The sequence below is a fragment of the Microcaecilia unicolor genome, chromosome 3 (assembly GCF_901765095.1).
Source record: "Microcaecilia unicolor chromosome 3, aMicUni1.1, whole genome shotgun sequence".
In the NCBI taxonomy this organism is placed as follows: domain Eukaryota; kingdom Metazoa; phylum Chordata; class Amphibia; order Gymnophiona; family Siphonopidae; genus Microcaecilia; species Microcaecilia unicolor.
The window spans coordinates 155,867,252-155,888,525 of NC_044033.1; the positions used below are offsets into that span (position 1 = coordinate 155,867,252).

At 44.3% G+C, this 21,274-nt stretch overlaps 1 protein-coding gene across 1 annotated transcript in view; it reads right to left on the bottom strand.

The window, feature by feature from the left end:
* Window positions 1-21,274, bottom strand: part of BIRC6 (baculoviral IAP repeat containing 6) — a 965,314-nt gene that overhangs the window by 930,157 nt on the left and 13,883 nt on the right. The window contains 1 exon segment of the mRNA XM_030196513.1: window positions 5,178-5,359. Within this exon segment, the coding sequence (XP_030052373.1) occupies window positions 5,178-5,359 (182 nt within the window).

Here is a 21,274-nt window from a genome sequence, read left to right on the forward strand (position 1 = left end):
ACTGCGAGGGGGTCAGGTAACCTTTGGCCATATTGACGACCCAGCCCAGAGATTGAAGGACTGAAACCACTCTGGCTGTAGCTAGATGACTCTCTTTTTCTGAGTCTGCTCTGATGAGCCAGTCGTGTAGGTACGGGTGATCCCGGATATCCTCTCGCCTGAGAAAATCAGCTACTACCACTATTACCTTGGAGAAGGTTCGGGGAGCTGTGGCAAGGCCCAAAACTGGAAATGTTTTTCCAACACCGCAGAAATTTCTGGTGCGGGGGCCAAATTGGTATGTGCAAGTAAGCTTCTTTCAGGTCCAAAGACATGAGAAACTCTCCTGGCTGTACCGCCGCAATGACGGAGCGCAGGGTTTCCATGTGAAAATGCCGCACTCTTAAGGACTTGTTTAGCTCTTTTAAGTCCAGGATCAGGCGAAAAGACCCGCCTTTTTGTGGCACCCCAAAGTAAATGGAGTAGCAGCCTAGACCTTGTTCGGCGGGAGGCACCGAGGTCACAGCCCCTATCCGGCACAGACTGTGCAAAGTCTCCTCTACCGCCGCCCGTTTGGCGGCAGATCCGCATCGGGACTCCACAAACACGTCTCTCACCGGGGCATCGAATTCTATTCGGTATCCGTCTCTGATCAGGTCCAAGACCCACTGATCTGCAAAGATTTTGGCCCACTCCTCAAAAAAGAGGGAAAGTCTTCCTCCGATGACAGGAAACGAGGAGGGGGCCGGAGCACCATCACTGAGAGGGTCGCCCCTGAACTCCAGGTCTTGAACTGGCAGCTGCGGAACGTTTGTCCGAGCGAAAGGAGTTTCTCTGCTGAAAGCGGGCACGCGAAGTGAACCCAGCAGCACGCCCCGGGCGGTACCTTCTAGCTTCACGGAAGCGAGGTCTGTAAGAGGAGCGGACCGCCTGACCCTTAGAGGAAGGCTTCGGCCTATCTTCGGGCAAGCGCTGAGGTTTGGAATCCCCCAGGCCTTTAACAATGTTTTCCAGCTCCTCACCAAACAGGAGAAGGCCTTGAAAAGGCAACTTCACCAACCTTTGCTTAGAGGCCATGTCCGCCGCCCAATGTCGTAGCCAAAGAGTGCGGTGAGCCGCCACTGCTACAGCCATTTGTTTAGCCGAAGCTCTGACTATATCATAAAGGGCGTCAGCCAAAAAGGACAAAGATGACTCCATCCCTCTGCTCCATCACCGGGCTGTTCCACTGCCTGCTGTAACCAAGCCAGGCAGGCTCTAGCAGCATAACAACTGCATGCAGACGCCCGAACAGTGAGACTTGCCAAATCAAAGGACCGCTTCAGATCTGAATCAAGCCTGCGGTCTTGAATATCCATCAGGGCAACACCTCCTTCAACAGGGAGGGTAGTTCTCTTTGTCACAGCCGTGACCAGGGCATCCACTTTAGGCATTGCAAAGCGAGCCAAATGTTCCTCACTCAGAGGGTATAATTACCCCATAGCCCTGGCAACCTTCAAAGGTCCCTCGGGGTCAGCCCACTGAGCCGAAATAAGCTCTTTAATGGAGTCATGCAAAAGAAAGGCTTGAGCAGGCTTTCTGGTACTAGCCATCCTTGGATTAACGGAGGAGGTTGTACCACTCCCAGGATCTTCAATCGAGAGGGCTTGTAAGGCATCTGAAATAAGCACTGGCAGCTCCTCACAGTGGAAAATCCTCACCGCAGATGGATCATCAAGCTCCTGTGGCAATTCTGCACCCGACTCTGGCTCCTCAGCCCAAGAAGTTCTGCCAGACCCCTCAGAATCCTCATAGCCCGACCACGGGGGGGAAAAGAGGGGTGCGTCACACTCAGAAGGGGAATTAGCCCTTCTACGTTTATCAGGAGGATAAGAAACAGGCAAAGCCAACTCCAAAAGGCCAGGATCCACCGGGGGGGGGGGGGGGGGGGGGCAGGCAGAGGGTCCGAAGAACCCTGTGGAAGAGCTCTTTTAAGCTCTTCGAGCAGGGACTGTCTTTCCATGTTAAATTGTACAGCGCTGCGTAACCCTAGTAGCGCTTTAGAAATGTTAAGTAGTAGTAGTTTTAAGCATGTATGCCCTATGCAGCATTAAAACAAAATCAGGGGAAAAAACCGCTCCCTGACCGCCCGGATCCTGCCCAGGGCTATCAGCTCTATTATTAGCCTCACTCAGAGGACCCCCCGCCCCCGGATTCAGGGCTCTCCGTCGCAACGGAGGCCGCGCCATGTGGAAAATCCAAAATGGCGTCCGCTGCCAGCTCAAGGAGCAAAAGATCGCTGCTCACCATACTCGGGCCGGCTCTAATATCTGTACAGCACGAATTACAGAGCCCCGCTGCTGATTTGCGCTTGCCACATTTAGAACAGCGCTTTACAGTCTCCGCAGCCATCGCCGAAAATGGCGGTAAAATTCAAAAATGGCGGTTCGCGCCAAAAACATCCTGATCGCGGGCCCACCCCGGAGTCAGAAAACACTCTTACCTCACTAGAGCGAGTATCACAGCTCCGGTCCTGCAGAAGAATCTCAAGAAAAAAACCTCTTTTCTAAGATCGCTGCGCTAAAGCGCGACGCGACTTTAATTAATTATTTATTTTACGTTGTGAGGAAAGCAGAGGCAAAAAAGGTAAATAAAAACACTCCGGAGGTTCAGATAAGTGGGAAAGGCAGGGAAAGGCGAACCAATGTGCCTGCATCAACTGAGTGGGAAAGGACAGGGAAAAGCAAGCTAATATGTCCACATCCACGGAGGCATGGGTAAGGCAGGGAAAGGGCTGACCTATGTGCCTTCAAAGTGAAGCTGCTATAGCCTCTAACACCCCGGCTAACAATTGGAAAGCCAGGAGCCACCCCCAGGCAGATTTTTGATGGAGCTCGAAGAAGCTGCAGCCACCCTGCTTGGGGAGATAGAGAATACTGAAGAGGCAGTGGAGCTAGCTGGCCATGAGGAACTGAGAAAAATTGAGTGCTCTCTATCTCCCCCTGCTGGTTCATGGACACAACCCATACCGTAATGGCTTCATCTGCTTGATGACAAGGAACGTATTGCTTTTAAAATCTGCACCCTGGTTCATTAAATTATCTACAGTGAGGCCCCGGGATACATGACAGACCTCATCGACCTACCAATCAGAAATACAACCTAATCAATACGAACATATCTAAACCTCCACTACCCAAGCTGCAAAGGACTCAAATACAAATCAACTCATGCATCCAGCTTTTCCTATGTAAGCACACAACTATGGAACACATTACCAAATGCTGTGAAAACAACATATAACCACCTAAACTTCCGGAAATCACTAAAAATGTACCTGTTCAAAAAGGCATACCCTACCGACCCAACTTAAATGCCTGAACCCTGCAACACTATGAAACCAAAGCACGTAATGGACATAACGTAACTCTTCCTCTATACGATTCCCTAATATGTCTGTTCCACATGAACCTCATTCTACCACAACATCACTGTGTAACTGTTTATACCGGAATTGGCGAACGCCTTTATGGTACTATGTGAGCCACATTGAACCTGCAAATACGTGGGAAAATGTGGAATATAAATGTAAAATAAATAATAAATGTTAAACATCCATAACTATCTCAGTGTATCTACTGTATTGTATAACTGGGTTCTGAAAAATTACTTTCTTATGCATTATTCTTTGTTATGTATCCTATACTGTTTATTGTAAGCCACACTGAACTCAAACTTGTTTGGGATAATGTAGGCTATAAATTTTACAAATAAATAAATAAATAAAAACAAGCAACACTGTGTACTCACACTAAGAGTTCTTCATATTACAGTTAGTTTTTCTTCAATTGCTGCTGTCAGTTTGTGTTACCATGTCTGTTATAATATTAGCATAGGCCTGAGGCTTTTGGCCTCTCTATTTCAATCAAGTTGAATCAAATCAAAAAACCAATTCATTTGAATCAAATACAAAACAAATTTGACCGAATCAGACAGCACTACTGAGCAGTCATCGAGGTTGATGCTTCTGGTACAGGTATCGATGAATTTGCCTTCAATGAGCAAAAACGTCTATCCTACTGGACCTACCACGCTCTGTGTGTCCTCAACTGCATTTACAAACAGAGAACAAGACAGTTAACCTCATGGGCAGACCCAGACCCAAGGCACTCAATGTACCAAGTGTGTGGGCTGTCATGGAAAAATCACCCAATTACATTGGGTGCACCTTTTGAAGCCACTGTTGAGTCATCTTAGACATCGAAAAAAGGATTGCAGCCCAATTAAACTCATCAATTGTGAGCTGTAAAAAGGGGCAGCTTTCAAACTGAGGTTGGTGTTCTGGCCTAAGTGGGCCTAGTAACTCACAAAAAAGAAAGGAAACAAAATAAAATAAATATTAAGGATAAAAATTGTGAAAGGGACAAAATTACCCACATGGGAAGGCACTGCGATAGTTGAGAAAAAAAACGAACTGTGAGAAGAACACAAAGATGCGTCCTCCCTGCTCCATGGAAAAAATGAAGCCTGCGGAACCTACACTCCTGCATCAGGCAGGAAGGAACCAGTGTATGCATGGTGGGATGCTGCTAGAAATTTCTATCATCTCACTAGTCAACACCCGCACTGACCTCCGTCAGATGACGTCATCCGGAAGTGAGACTACAGACAGCCTTGTCCTCGGAGAAAATGCACTGCATTTTTTGTCAAGAGGATACCTCCACCTCGATGGACAAGATACAAATTTTAAGGATTGGGGGGCCTAGTTTTAGATAGTATTCTACTCAGTCATGCATTTAATGACTTCATAGAGTACCAACTAGTGGAAAAGTGCATACCATAATTTCATAGTGTGTACTTTGCTGATGGGCATGTGTATGGTAGTAGTTTGGTCGTAGTTTGCTGATGGGCATGTGTATGGTCTTAGTTTGCTTTGAGCACAGGTTAACTACATAAATTATAGAATTCTTTCATTTACATGCAATACATACTAACATCTTGGCATTCAAATTTACATCAGCCATATGGCTTGTGTAACTGATTGCACTTTACTAGCTGAAATGGGCATACATTAATCTATGAAGTAAAGTAGGCATCTGCTTTTCCTCATAGAATATGCTTAAAACAGGAACTATAATCAGCACCTATAGTTACTGTCCTGTCATTCTGCATTTTAAAAACCAAAGCCAAAAAAAAGTGAATCAAACAGTGCAACTTACCTCTGTAACTGGTAATTCAAGCTGAACCATATCATCCTGCTTTGAAACTGGTGTTTGCAGAGCTGTGTCTAACAACAAAATGCCATTCAGGTCCTTCCTACAGCCTACCGCATAATCATCCACAAAGATAACTTTATCCACAGCTGGAAAATATTGACATTTCACCTGGCCACCTGGTTTAGCTGGAGGAAAAAAAAGAAAAAAATTATTTTAAGGAAAACATTTTTGACTTCCACATTTGCTAGCCTCTCTAATTTCTATTAGCATTTCATCACTTCATCGTTATTGCCTGGCGAATGGTAGTATACCACTAACGGTAGTCTCTCTCTCTCTCACACATAGAATTTGTATCCATAGGATTCCACATTACTGTTTCTTGCTGAATTTTGTTTTTCCCCGTTACCCTCAATTCCCTCTAGTATATAACGTCACCCCTTCTCCAATCTGATCCACCTTATTGTTGCAATACAATTTGCACCCTGGTAACAGTGTCCCATTGGTTATCCTCTTTCTACCAGATCCCTATTATGTCTACATTTAGAGCTATATACTCACTCTCCCATCTTATTCTTTAGGCTTCTACCATTTGTATACAGACATTTCAAAGTGTGTTTTTTGTTTGTATCCACAATCTGCTTAGCAGTTGACAAAAATAATCTGCAATCATTACTCTGCTCTACTAAAGGCTTCTGACTTACTATGCCATTATCACAACCTCTCTGATGCCCTAACTTCCCTGTTTTGATAGTATCTTCCAAAGATACCTCACTCCAAACCATGCACTGTTGAGCTAGTCAGCTTTCCCCCAGATTCTAGTTTAAAAGCTATTCTATCTCCCTTTTAAATGTTAGTGCCAGCAGCCTGGTTCCACTCTGGTTAAGGTGGAGCCCAATTTTATGGAATAGGCTCCCCTTCCTCAGAATATTGCCCAGCTACTTACAAATCTAAATCCCTCTCCCATGTGTCATCATCTCATCCATGCATTTGAGACTCCTGGGCTCTGCCTAACTCATGGGTCCTGCATTTGGAACAAGAAGCACTTCTGAAAATGCTACCCTGAATTTTCTAGATTTCAGCCTTCTATCTAAAAGCCTAAATTTGGCTTCCAACTCCCTCCCATATTTGGCACCCACATGTATCAAAGACAGTACTTTCTAAAATCCTAAATTTGGCTTCCAACTCCCTCCCATATTTGGCACCCACATGTATCAAGACAGTACTTTCTAAAATCCTATCTAGCTGATGCGTGAGGTCCACCCCTTCATACAAGACAAATGACCAAGCAATTCTCACATCAACCAGCCGTCCAGCTATGATCGAATCTACAACTAAAATAGCCATCCTAACCCTTTCCCCCTAGGCAGAAGCCTCTGAAGACACATCTTTTGTGTAAGAGGATACTGCATCCTCTGGAGATCCTAGCTGCAAGATCATTTCTTGCCGCTCTCCCTTCATGTGACTTCTCTCTTCCATGGCAACACAGACTCAAGGTATGCATTCTATACCCCTCAAAATCTGCTATTCTATCCTTCAGGGATCAAACCCATTCCCCGAGCCCTAGGAGTTGTTTGCACCGAGTAAACACATATGACCTCTCACCAAATGAGAGATAAATCAAAAAAACACATGACAATCAGAGCAAAAGGCTGAATGTACTGTTATGAACCATCAAGTAATTTTGGATCGCGCAGTCTATAAATATTTAAAATAAATAAGGCCTGCTCACAGCTCCTGTGCAGCATCCTCATATGGGAAAATTAGGTTCTTACCTTAGTAATTTTCTTTCCTTTAGTCATAGCAGATGAAGCCATTACGTATGGGTTGTGTCCATCAACCAGCAGGGGGAGATAGAGAGCACTCAACTTTTCACAGTGCCTCATGGCCAGCCAGCTCCACTGCCTCTTCAGTATTTGAAGCTTCCAAAGCAGTATGGCAAATCGCAATGGGAATAACATGAACTTTCCTCACAGCAAACGATGGCCCCTTAACAAGGGCATGAACTCAAAAGGAGGGAATGAACACATCCTCCTGGAGGGAATAAACTCGTCCTCCTTATTGTATAACTGGAGGGGATACACACAACCTCCTGGAGGGAATAAACTCATCCGCCCAAAACAAACTGGAGGGAATGGACTCATCCTCCTATAAGTGAACATGAATCCTGAAGACTGTTTTCCAACTTTCTCCCAAGGAAGGAACTTCAGGAAACAAGAACAGAACCTGAAACAGATTCACAGCATACAGACAATCATACAGGGAGGGCTCATGGCTTCATCTGCTATGACTAAAGGAAAGAAAATTACCCAAGGTAAGAACCTAATTTTCCCTTCCTTGTCATCAAGCAGATGAAGCCATTACGTATGGGATGTATCAAAGCAATCCCTATATAGGGTGGGAACAGGTCACACCACGCGCTAGCACCTGTGCTCCAAAACGCGCATCCCTCCTAGCAGCCACATCCATCCTGTAATGTCGGGCAAAAGAGAGCTTAGAAGCCCATGTTGCTGCACTGCATATCTCTTGACGAGAGAGTGCTCCTGTTTCAGCCCAAGAGGAAGAAATCGCTCTGGTAGAATGCGCCTTAAAGGCTACAGGCAGAGACCGGCCGGCAAGCAGATAAGCTGAAAAGATAGTTTCTTTGAGCCAGCGGGCAATAGTGGCTTTAGACGCTAGAGACCCTCTGCAAGGACCTGATAACAAAACAAACAGATGATCATAGATTCTGAAAGAGATAGTAACTCGCAGATACTGCAGCAGAGTCATGCGCACATCCAACAGGTGCAACTGCCCAAAAGATTCTGGAAACTCCTCCTTATCAAAGGAGGGCAAGAAAATAGGCTGGTTTAGGTGAAACGCTGAAACTACCTTAGGCATGAAGGAAGGCACGGTCCAAACCGTGACCCCGAACTCTGAGAATTGCAGAAATGGGTCTCTACAGGACAGCGCCTGGAGCTCTGACACCCGTCTCGCCAAAGTAATGGCCACAAGAAAAACGGCCTTTAGTGTCAAATCTTTCTCCGATGCTCGCTGAAGCGGCTCAAAAGGAGAAGCCTGTAGGGCCTTCAAAACTAGCCCCAGGTTCCAAGCTGGACAGGGTGCTCGCACGGAAGGACGGAGCCGAAGCACCCCACTAAGAAACCGTGCCACATCTGGATGAGCAGATAAAGACACGCCTTCAACCTTACCACGAAGGGAGGCCAACGCTGCCACTTGCACCCGCAGGGAATTATAGACCAAGCCTATTTGTACACCATCCTGCAAAAAGTCCAGAATCGGTGAGATAGGAGCCCGCATGGGTGTGATCGCTTTTGAAGCACACCAAGACTCAAACTGGCGCCAAATCCTGGCATAAGTCACGAAAGTGGAACGCTTGCGGGCTTGCAGGAGAGTGGAAATGACTTGAATAGCCTTTGTCCCTCGATTGCGCCCTCTCAATCGCTATGCCATAAGACCAAAGCGGCAGGGGTCCTCCATGGCTACCGGGCCCTGTGACAACAGGTTCGGTACCAGAGGTAAAGGAAGGGGAGCCTCCACTAGCATCTGCCGGAGGTCCGCATACTAAGGCCTCCTGGGCCAATCCGGGGCGATGAGGACCACTTCTCCTGGGTGCAGCCGAATCCGCAGGAGCACGCGCCCTATCAAGGGCCACGGAGGGAACATATATAGTAGGCCCGGAGTTCAGGGCTGAGTCAAGGCTCCAACCCTGCCGAGCAAGGATCTCTCCATCTGCTGAAGAAGCACGGGACTTTGGCATTTGAACTTGTCGCCATAAGATCCATCACGGGCTTGCCCCATTCTGCTAGATCGATCTGATGCCTGCTTAGATAATTGGCTTGTACGTTGCTCTGACCTGCAATGTGAGCTGCCGACAGAAACTGAAGATGCAGCTCGGCCCAGTGGCAAATCTGTTCAGCCTGCGCGGCCAGTGCTCTGCACTGAGTGTCGCCTTGTCGATTTATGTAGGCCACTGCTGTCATGTTGTCCGACATCACTCGGACAGCCAATCCTTCCAGGGTCACTTGAAAGGCCAGAAGCGCCTGAAACACCGCTTTCAACTCCAGGCGGTTGATGGACCACTCTGACTCCTCGGGTGTCCATAGACCCTGGGCATGCTTCCCCTTGCAATGTGCGCCCCAGCCCTTCAGACTGGCATCTGTCACTACTAGACACCAATCGGGGAGCGCCAGCGGCATTCCTCGCCGCAGCATGCTGTCTGAGAGCCACCACTCCATGCTGAGTCGGGCCGCAGGGAGCCAAGAAAGTCTGCATTGATAATCCTGAGAAACTGGAGACCAAATTTGAAGTAGGGAATACTGTAGAGGTCTCAGGTGCGCTCTCGCCCAGGGCACCACTTCCAATGTGGCTGTCATCGATCCCAGCAGCTGGACAATGTCCCAAGCTCGCGGGCGGGGCATCCTCAGGAGCAGACGGACCTGATTCTGAAGCTTGCACCGCCTTAGCTCGGGTAGGTATACATAGCCCGAGTCTGTGTCGAACCTGGCCCCCAAATATTCTAGAGATTGCGAGGGGGTCAGGTGACTTTTGGCCATATTGACAACCCAGCCTAGAGATTGAAGTACTGAGACCACTCTGGCTGTAGCTTGATAGCTCTCTATTACAGAGTCTGCTCTGATGAGCCAGTCATCTAGGTACGGGTGAACCCTGATACCTTCTCGCCTGAGCAAAGCAGCTACTACCACCATTACCTTCGAAAAGGTTCGGGGAGCTGTGGCGAGGCCAAAAGGCAAGTCCCGGAACTGGAATTGTTTTCCCAACACCGCAAACCTCAGAAACTTCTGGTGCGGGGGCCAAATTGGTATGTGCAAGTAAGCTTCTTTCCGGTCTAGAGACGTGACAAACTCTCCTGGCTGTACCGCAGCAATAACGGAGCGCAGGGTTTCCATGTGGGAATGCCGCACTCTCAGGGACTTGTTTAGTTCTTTTAAGTCCAGAATAGGGCAGAAAGACCCACATTTTCGCGGCACCACAAAGTAGATGGAGTATCGGCCGTAGCCGTGTTCGGCGGGAGGTACCGGGGACACGGCCCCTAACTGAATCAGACCTTCCTTGCAAAGTCTCCTCTACCGCCACCCGTTAGGCGGCAGAACCGCATCGGGACGCCACAAACACGTCTCTTACTGGGGCGTTGAATTCTATTCTGTACCCATCTCTGATCAGGTCCAGAACCCACTGATCTGAGGAAATATTGGCCCACTCCTCGGCAAAGAGGGAAAGATGTCCTCCGATGACAGGAAGCGAGGAGGGGGCCGGCGCACCATCATTGAGAGGGTCACCCCTGAACTCCAGGCCTAGAGCCGGTGGCTGCGGAACGCTTGTCCGAGCGAAAGGAGTTCCTTTGCTGAAAAACGGGTACGAGAAGTGAACCCAGCAGAACGCCCCGGGCGGTACCTTCTAGCTTCACGGAAGCGAGGTCTATAAGAGGAGTGGACCGCCTGGCCCTTGGAGGAAGGCCTCGGCCTATCTTCGGGCAAGCGCTGGGGTTAAGGATCTCCCAGGCCTTTAACAATTTTTTTTCCAACTCCTCACCAAATAGGAGAAGGCCTTGAAAAGGCAACTTCACCAACCTTTGCTTAGAGGCCATGTCCGCTGCCCAATGTCGTAGCCAAATAAGACAGCGAGCCGCCACTGCTACTGCCATTTGTTTAGCCAAAGCTCTAACAATATCATGAAGGGCATCAGCCAACAAGGACAAGGCCGACTCCAGCCGCGGAGCCACATCCGAGAAGGGCTCCGCTCCATCTCCAGGCTGTTCCACTGCCTGTTGCAACCACGCCAGGCAGGCTCTAGCAGCATAACAACTGCATGCAGACGCCCGAACAGTAAGACCTGCAATTTCAAAGGACCGTTTAAGTGCTGCTTGCAGCCTACGGTCTTGTATATCCTTCAGGGCAACTCCTCCTTCCACAGGGAGGGTAGTTCTCTTTGTCACCGCAGTGACTAGGGCATCTACTTTAGGCATTGCAAAGCGAGCCAAATTGCCCCATAGCCCTGGAAACTTTCAAAGGTCCCTCGGGGTCAGCCCACTGAGCAGAAATAAGCTCTTGGATGGAGTCATACAAAGGAAAGGCTCGAGCAGGCTTTTTGGTACTAGCCATCCTAGGCCGTGCCACTGTCAGGCTCTTCAATAGAAATGACCTGTAGGGCATCTGAAATAAGCGCTGGCAGCTCATCACGGTGGAAAATACTCACCGCGGAGGTATCATCCAGATCCTGTGGTAATTCTGCACCCGACTCTGGCTCCTCAGGCCACGAAGGCCTGCTAGAACTCTCTGAATCCTCACAGCCCGACCACGGAGGGGAAAAAGGAGGTCCACCACAATCTGAAGGGGAATTAGCCCTTCTATGATTTTCTTTATGCTAATTATCAGGGAAAATAGCCTCAGCGGGCAGTCCCAGGCCAGAATCCACGGGGGGGGACAACAGAAGGGCCTCAGACGACCCTTGAGGGAGAGCTCTTTTCAGCATGTATGCTTTATGCAATAACACAAAATCTGGTTAGAAAAACTCACCCTGGGCACCCAGATCCCGTCCGGGGCTAGCCGCTCCCTGAATAGCCTCAATTCGAGGTCCCCCCCCCCCCCCGGGCTCAGGGCTCTCCGTCTCTACGGAGGCCGCACCATGCGAAGAATTCAAAATGGCGTCCGCTGCCAGCTCTGAGCGGGAAGAATCATCGCTTGCCATGCTCGGGCCGGCTCTTACACCTGTACAGCATGATTTACAGAGCCCCGCTGCTGATTTGCGCTTGCCACACCGGGAACAGTGCTTTACATTCTCTGCAGCCATCGCCAAAAATGGCGGGAAAATTCAAAATGGCAGTTTCGCGCCAAAAACGCCCCGATCGCGGGCCCACCCCGGAGGAGTTAGAAAACACTCTTACCTCATCAGACCGAGTATCACAGCTCCGGTCCCATAGAAGAATCAAAGGAAAACCTCTGTTCCATTTTTTTTTTTTAACGCTGTGAGGAAAGCAGAGGTAATAAGAACTCTGGAGGCTCAGATGAGTGGAAAAGGCAGAGAAAGGCGAACCAATGTGCCTGCATCCACTGAGTGGGAAAGGACAGGAAAAAGCAAGCTAATATGTCCACATCCACGGGGGCATGGGTAAGGCAGGGAAAGGGCTAACCTATGTGCCTTCAAAGTGAAGCTGCTATAGCCTCTAACACCCCGGCTAACAACTGGCAAGCCAGGAGCCACCCCCAGGCAGATTTTTGATGGAGCTCGAAGAAGCTGCAGCCACCCTGCTTGGGGAGATAGAGAATACTGAAGAGGCAGTGGAGCTGGCTGGCCATGAGGCACTGTGAAAAGTTGAGTGCTCTCTATCTCCCCCTGCTGGTTGATGGACACAACCCATAAGTAATGGCTTCATCTGCTTGATGACAAGGAAGTTATTATTTTCTCTCTCCCTACACTCTTCCTCAAACTGTTCGTCTAGCAAATCACTCTTATTTGTGCTCCTTTCCTCCAAAACACCTCTCCACTCTTTCAACACTGCAGTGCACTTGTCTGGAAAAGGCTTCCTGAAACTGTGTCATGTTACCTCTCTAATCATATTTAAATATAGACTCAACATTCACTGTTTCAAGGCTGCTTTTATTACATGTTGACCAATTCTCTATTATACTCCCTAAGTTTTTTTTTTTTTGTTAAGTATGTCTGCTTTGAGTAGACTAAGCTCAGTGGAGAAAAAAAAAACTATATCTCTACAACATTGCGTATAGAACTTCAAAAATTTGTAGAAGCAGGCTAAATGCAGCACAACACACAACCCCAATAAGGACAGGAAAAGAACCTGCCACTAGTACGGAGAGCTAAACTTAGGTGGAAAGGAGAATTACTAGCCAGCAACAGGCTATATATAGCCCTCTACCTAAGAGCAGTGCTGGCTACATGCAAGGCAATCAGGTCATCAATGCCTAATATGAAAGAGCTACAGGCTTCCCTGTCCAAGACCAGTCAAAAGCACACGTAAGAATATCTCAAAAGCGCATCCTGAATCTCATTTGAATTATGCAAAGCAAGACTCAGGGGTACTGATACCGCAGTCATGTGACAAAAAAAGTTTCTGATCAAGCAAAACTACAATAGAATATATTGGCCTGAACGTAAACCCAACACAGCACATCATCAACAGAACACACATTTTCTTCTATGGAGATATTTCTTATTGGTAGGGACAAATGTTAATGAAGTCCTTTAACAAAATCTATTACCCTCTGCAGCAAAGCTGAAACTTTATCTTTCAACTTAACAGCAACCTGTATTATACAACCAAAGCTTGGCCTGCATTGGGGGGCGCTCGTGAGCAGCGTAGAAGATAGCAGCATAGAGCTTTAGCTAGGCTCTCTCCCTACTTTATTTTCAGCATCCTATGGCCAGTTTGATATCCGGATTCTGCTTTTATGGCTGCTTCAAAAAAATACCAAACTTCATCATGTTTATTCACAAAATCAAGGGTTTAAGACTTAAAAATCTGAACCTCAGTCAACATGCAAAAAGAAGCTGGATAAAGATGAAATTTCACTGCTTTCCATCATGCAGGAATTGAGACTAGTAGAGATCTAATCAATGAAAATAGTGAATCTCTATCCGAGAATAAAGGAAGATGTCCTTAATATAAAACTTCAATTAAACTCGCTTTCAGCAAAAATAGATTCAGCAGAACTCAGACTGAGTGCACATAGTCAACAACTACAAGCTCTACTGTGTCTACAAAAATAGTTTCAGATACTAGAAAGAGAAATTTAAGATCTCAATATTCACTCCAGATGCTACAATTTCAAAATACTAGGTCTACCTGAAAAAAGAAAAAGGACCAGACATAATGACTTTTTTTTTTTTTGACTGAATGGATTCCTAAAGGTTTTAAACTTTAATCCAGCTCCCCCACTGGAATTAGAACATGCACACCGCACCATCCTACATACCTCAAAATTCTAAGTACCCATGTGCAATCACTGCAAAATCGCTGCGATACCAGCATACATTACAAATCCTACAACTGGCTAAATCCAAAGCCCCAATTAAATATGAGGGACGTAAAATCCTTTTTGTGACCGATCATTAAAAAAAAAAAAAAATGTACAGTGCCACAAACAATTTCTTGCACCGACACCCTCACTAAACCGCTCTGGCGCAAAATATAGTTTATTTTTCCTGCCACTATGAAGGTCACTATTAACAATACAACTAAGTCATTTGAAGATCCACTGGCATTGCAACAATACATGGCACAACTTGGATTCCATGATATGGACACATCTAACTCTGCAGCAACTTAAAACTTCCTCTTTGAAGATTCGGATCCAGCTTGTCATTATCTTAAAGTTCTGGTTTAATACAGTTTTATTTTCTCTTAAACTCACACATATCCTACTTAAAACTGAAACCCTCTCTTGCAGACTATGATTAGGTTTGAGTTTGACTTTTTCTTAAAATAATGTGCTTCCTATTTTATCACACTGCTGTAGGTTATGGTTTTGTTTTTTTACAACTTATTTTTCTTAAACTCATGAGCATGCAGTTTAAATATAATTGTTGATCAACTTCTAATTAATGTTATTTAAAATCTCAAATTAATACTATCATGCATTAGCAAATGTTCTTTCAGTTCAAATTTATTCTGCTTTAATTTTGTATATATCTCATTTACTTAAATATCTTAAGTATTTTCCTTTAAATTCATTTATTTCTCTCATATCCAGCAGTCACTTTATGTTTTCAGGATCTCATGCATTCTTCTAACAGGTTATTTTATTCTTACTTCAAACTGATTTGTTGACCATAATTCTATAAGGGTAGCGCCTGCCTGTCCATCTTCTGCCCTATCACACAGGCACACTCATTGTTGCCTTATGGTTGGTTGTTAATGTATTTAGTTTTTGAGTAGATATTCTGATTCAAATTTCCTTACTCGTACGTATTACATCACATTTGCTACTTATATATATTACACATATATATTCTGATGGGTACTTAGATTACTGGAATAATTGTTCCTCAATATTTGATGTCTAGCTTTTTAAACATTTCCTTCAATATAAAAGGCTTGAATAATCTGTTTAAAAGAAACAAATTTTGGGTATATTATCACAAAACTCTCCCCTGAAATATTATTTCTCCAAGAAACTCACCTAGATATAAACCATTATAATTTACTTAAACACAATACACACACACTAGCTGCGGTTTCTTCTGCTTTTGGCAAGAAAAATGGTACTGCCATTTATCATAAATCCTCCCTTCCCATTACCTCACAACAAACTGACACAGAAGGTCGCTGGAAAATTCTGAATACCCTTATAAACCAATTACCTTTTGTGTTTTGAATATTTATGCCCCCAATGCAGATGACCCCCCCCCCCCCCCCATTTTTTCACATAATTGCTAATGCTTTACTCCCTTTCTTAGATCTACCTATTATATGGGGTGGTGATTTCAACCTAGTGTTAAATCCCATTTTGATAGAAAATCAAAAGCCCCCCCCCCCCCCCCCCATCATCTTTAAAGAGTAGATCCTCTGTTCTCAATATCTTAAATCAACTACAATTATGCGATGTATGAAGACTTCACATTAAATGATTTAGATTTTTCTTTCTATTCATTACCTCATCACACTCGCTCACGTATTGTCTTTCTGTCCTCCAATTCACTATTAACTAAGATTTTAGATGCAAAAATTGTACCTATATCGGATCAGGAACCCATTCAATTAAAAGTAGAACTTTCCTCCTTTAACAAACAAATAAAATCACAGTGGTGTTTCAATCCTATCCTCATAAATGAAAGCGGTTTCCAAAATTTAATTAAAAATGGTACACAAGACTACTTTCGTCACAATAAAATTGAAGATCACTTCCCTATTTGGTGGGATGCATTCAAGGCAATAATTTGTGGCTCTATTATTAGCTTTTATATAAGATGGCAAAGAAAACAATTACTACCTTATCTAACAGACTTAGAAATTAAAACTCTTGGACTCTCAATATAATATGTTCTTAAGAATAATTATGCCATTTTTCTCAAATTATGTGAGCTTCGAAAAGAATATAACTCAATTTGTGCAAAACAAGCTGGACAAATTAACACTTCTATTGGTGCACAATATTATTTAGAACAAAATTAAGCAGGTCATCTCCTGGCCTCTTGTCTTAAAGGTATATGCACCAAAAGTAGAGTAAATTTACTGAATGACTCAAGAAAGTCATTATATTACTCGGAATCTTCCGCCTCTGATAAAGATGATACCTTTTTCTCAACATTTTCCCATTCAACTTTAACAGAAATCAAGTCAGCCGTTAAAACATGCCCATTAAATAAAATGCCAGGACCCAATGGTCTCTCAGCTGAGTTTTACAAAGTCGTTTCTTCAGACCTTTGTCCCCTTTTGCATTCCTTTCATAATAATATTACTGATCAAAAAGCCTCTGGCTCTTTTGTAGAGGCCAAAATTGTTCTTCTCCCTAAACCAGGATAAAACAGAACGTCTCCCTCTTAATAATTTCGTTGACTTTCAAAATTTAGCATCCTTCCCATTTAAAATCCAAACTGATTTCATTAAATACCTAGGTACTTTTTTTTTTCAATAAATCTATTGAAGCTGCCATTAATAAAATTACCACTTTTATCCTTTTTGAAAGACATAACTTCCTATTGGTCCCCTCTATTTCGTAGTTGGTGGGGCAGACTAGAATCTATTAAAATGACCCACACACCAAAAAATAAATTATATATTAAACATGTTACCTCTTCGCTTGCCAAATCATATCTATAAATTTATAAAATTTTAATTAGCTTCTTATGGGGGGAAAAAAAAAACATTGCTTTAAAAATATTACACCTTCCACAAGAAAAAGGAGTCAATTTTCCAAATTTCACACAGTGTCACCATTCATTCTAAATCAAGCCTCAAAGTGGTTTCTGTTTATAGATGATAAATTTGAAATCCTCTCTTCCCTCTTTCCCTACTTGGCTTATTTTAGAAAAGTATTTAATGAATCCTATACCACTACTTCTCCTGAGATGATTACTTTTAAAATGATCAAGCCTTTGTTATTTCCACCACTATTGATGTTATAAAAATTATTCAAATTTTACTTCTCAAACAAATCATAAGTTCTTTATGATATACCAATTTGGAATAATAATTCAAATTTTACTTCTCAAACAAATCATAAGTTCTTTATGATATACCAATTTGGAATAATAATTCAAATTTTACTTCTCAAACAAATCATAAGTTCTTTATGATATATCAATTTGGAATAAGAAATAATTTAGGGCTTCCTTATGGTTCTCTCTCAATTAATATCTAATGGAAAATTTAAATCATTTGCACAATTGCAACAAGAATTTTCCCTCAAATTTTTTTTTTCTTTTTAACTGGCACAGACTACAAAAGGCTATACTTCATACTAATTTAAATAGTACTGTTTTACTTCCTTCTCTCGCCACTCTGGTAAATACTCTACCTCAGTATTTTATAAGGTATTTCAAACTCACTCTAAACAGTTCAGCTCTTCTTTGCAGAAGGCTTGGGAAACTGATTCTAGTGAGCAACTACCAGATAAATAATGGTCTCTTTTCTGACTCTATGGCCCCAGATCTCCTCTCTCTTCCTCCATCACTCAATCTCCATCACTCAATCTCTGTTCTTCCTTCAACAGAGCCTTATGGACCCCTATTAAATCGTTTAAAAGCATATTTTCTCCTACCAATTTGTGTTGGTCCTGTTCCAAACAAAAAGGATCATTTAGAAACAGGACGACAGATAAAGGCCATATGGCCCATCCTCTGTAACCCCTAATTCTTCCTTTTCCTAAGCGATCCCACATGCTTATCCCATGCCTTTTTAAACATATATTGTTTGATTACAATAATGTAAACACCTTTTATATTGATGTTTGATCCAAAATACATGAAAATTATACAGAACCCTTAGCTTTGAAACACATTATTTGGAAATCTCTTGTAATGTCTTATTCTCTCTCAGATGAAGAAGCCTCTCTGTTTGATTTTATCTCCTTAGCTCTAAAATTGGAAGGGAAAATTAGGTTCTTACCTTGGTAATTTTCTTTCCTTTAGTCACAGCAGATGAATCCATTAACTGATGGGTTGTATCCACCTACCAGCAGATGGAGATAGAGAACACTGAAAAACCATAGTGCCTCTTGGACGGCTACCCTCAACTGCCTTCAGTATTTGAGATTTCCAAAGCAGAGTGAACCATAAAGGTATAATAACAAACTTTCCTCACAGCGAACAAACGAAGAACAGCAGCAATAACCATACAAAAGGAGGGATGAACTCAACCTCCTGTAGTAGAACATCATGTAGAAATTTTGAGAACTGGTATCCAACTTCTCCCAATGAGATCTATATCTGCATGAAAGATCTGAACAAAAAAACAAGTCAGACAGGGAGGAATCATGGATTCATCTGCTGTGACTAAAGGAAAGAAAATTACCAAGGTAAGAACCTAATTTTCCCTTCCTTGTCATCAGCAGCAGATGAATCCATTAACTGATGGGATGTAAAAGTATTCTGTGGTGTAAGGAACAGCACTGGATTTATGTACTTAAAACAGCTACACCTCAAGGTTTGAATAAAAACATTGAGTGGAATGCCTATTATTGAGATACAGCTGTGGCTATGGATTTTGGAGGATTAGGACAACTAGATATATGAGGACGTCATTACGTCAGGACGTGGTTGTAAGTTTGGCAGGCTGTTTCCCTGATTCTCTTGAATAAATATGATTGGATACAAGAGGACGTCACTACGTGATGATGTAACAGCAAGTGCTAAAATTTAAGTTCATCTCGAAGGTTCTGCTCACGCTCCATCTTTGGCTTGTATATGATTCAGGTTTAGTCTCCAGCGTCGTCTGTTGCTCTTGATAAGATGGACTAAGATGGATTGTAAGTGCCCTTCCGGATGCAGCCATAAGGTTGGCGAAACAAGGCACTCTTGTTGGAGGGCTGGCGCTGTTTGCTGGTTGAAGATTTGGAGGGCTGGTGTTTTTTCATCAGCTGAAGATTTGCTGTAAGGCTCCGGAGACCTTATCGGGGGAATGTTTTTTGTGAAGCAGTCTGTTTGAATCAAGCTAAGTAATTTTTAGGTTTATCCTTTTACTGCTTTGGGAATTTATATGTTTAGGTAGGTAGGTGGATCCTTGCCTGACACTTTCCTTTGAGTGTTTCTATTTTCCCCCGGGGTGCTCTATAGGTAGTCTCTTTTTTTAAGGCTGGGGGTAGTCTTGGCGGGTTAGTTTGAGTTAGGTGCTCATTCAATTTATAGGAACAAGAAGGAAAGAGTTTTTTCATCCCATTCGTTTTTTACCTCAGTTAATTTGAGTTTTTTCGTCTGGGTGTTTTTTCTTTTTTTCCTTCTTGGGAGGAACTTATGATATTAATCTACTCCGTATCATACAAGGTGTGTTTAAATTCCGTTGGAATGGTCCCTTGTTTGGAGGTTTGAGGTTCCATTTGGTATAGTTATTATATGCAGGGGGAAGTTTTTTTCCTCTTAGTGGAATCGGACACCCTCAAACTAACCTGGCATACAATACAAACTCCTCTTATTAGGTTGGGATGTACAAAAGCAATTCCTACATAGGGTGGGAACAGGCCACACCGCAAGCAGCACTTGCGCTCCAAAAATAGCGTCCTGCTTCGCTGCAACATCCAACCTATAATGCCGGACAAATGAGAGCTGAGAAGCCCAAGTAGCCGCACTACAGATCTCTTGAAGTGTTAGAGCTTCAAAGCTGGAACTAGGTTTGTGAGCACTTGGACCACTGCCGAGAAGCGGCAGGCAAAACCACTCCCCACCAGAGGAAAGGCTGAACTCTGACAAGCAGTGAGACTTCACCTGCACATGGCCGCCTTTCACCAGAAGTTGAGCCCCTGGCTTCAAGTAGCAGGCAGGACTTATATGACAGGGCAGGAACAGGATCCCAACAAGGCTACACAGGGACTGAGGGTCAGAGGGGAAAAGAATATACAGGGACAGCAAGGCAGGGAAAGGATAAGCTAAAGGACAGGACAGGAAGCTGCAAGCAGCCACTAAAAGAGGAAACAAAACACAGATCAACAGAACTGAAAGCTACAGAGCAGCCACAAAGACACAAACAAAGACTAACCACAAAACTACAACTCAGAGACAAGAATAAAGAACAAGCAACAACCTAATCTAAACTACACACAGACTAACCAGAACAGACAAGAAACTCAGGCAAGAATCAATACAATAAAACCAGACTAGGCAGACTTGCACACAGCACACTGACAAACCTCAGGGCCTTAGGCAATGCAAAGGCAAAGCAGAAAGATTTCAGAATGGCTAATAAGCCCAGCAGCAGCTGAGGTTCAAGCTGCAGCAATCACCAGGCAACTATGGGTGCTGTGCAGGTTCAAACAAACAGAGCAAGTCTGGCAGTCTGGAAGATCCGGACTGGACTGTCCTGAAATCTAGAACGGGTGACAATAACCAGACAGTTCACTGCAGCCACCAGGTGGCGAGAGGAAGGAGAGCACGAAACATGGGCACAACCGTGACATGAAGAGAGAGTGAACCAGTTTCAGCCCACGAGGAGGAAATCGCTCTCGTGGAATGTGCCTTAAACGCTTCAGGCGGAGACCGACCTCAAAGCAGATATGCAGAAAAAATGACTTCCTTGAGCCAATGGGCTATAGTGGCCTCCATGCCGAGGACCTGGCAACAAGACAAAAAGGCGATCAGAAGTCCTGAAGTCATTTGACATCTGTAGATACTGCAACAGCGCCCTGCGGACATCCAGAAGATGTAACTGCCCAAAGGAGTCCGGGAACTCTTCCCTAGAAAAGGAAGGAAGAAAAATGGGCTGGTTCAGGTGAAACGCTGAAACCACCTTAGGCAGGAAGGAAGGCATTGTACATACCGTTACTCCGGACTCCGAGAATTGCAGAAAAGGGTCCCGACAGGACTGCGCCTGCAGCTCAGACCCACGTCTAGCCAATGTAATGGCCACCAAAAAGACTGTCTTGAGAGTCACATCCTTTTCCGAAGTTCGCTTAAGCGGCTCGAAGGGCGAACACTGA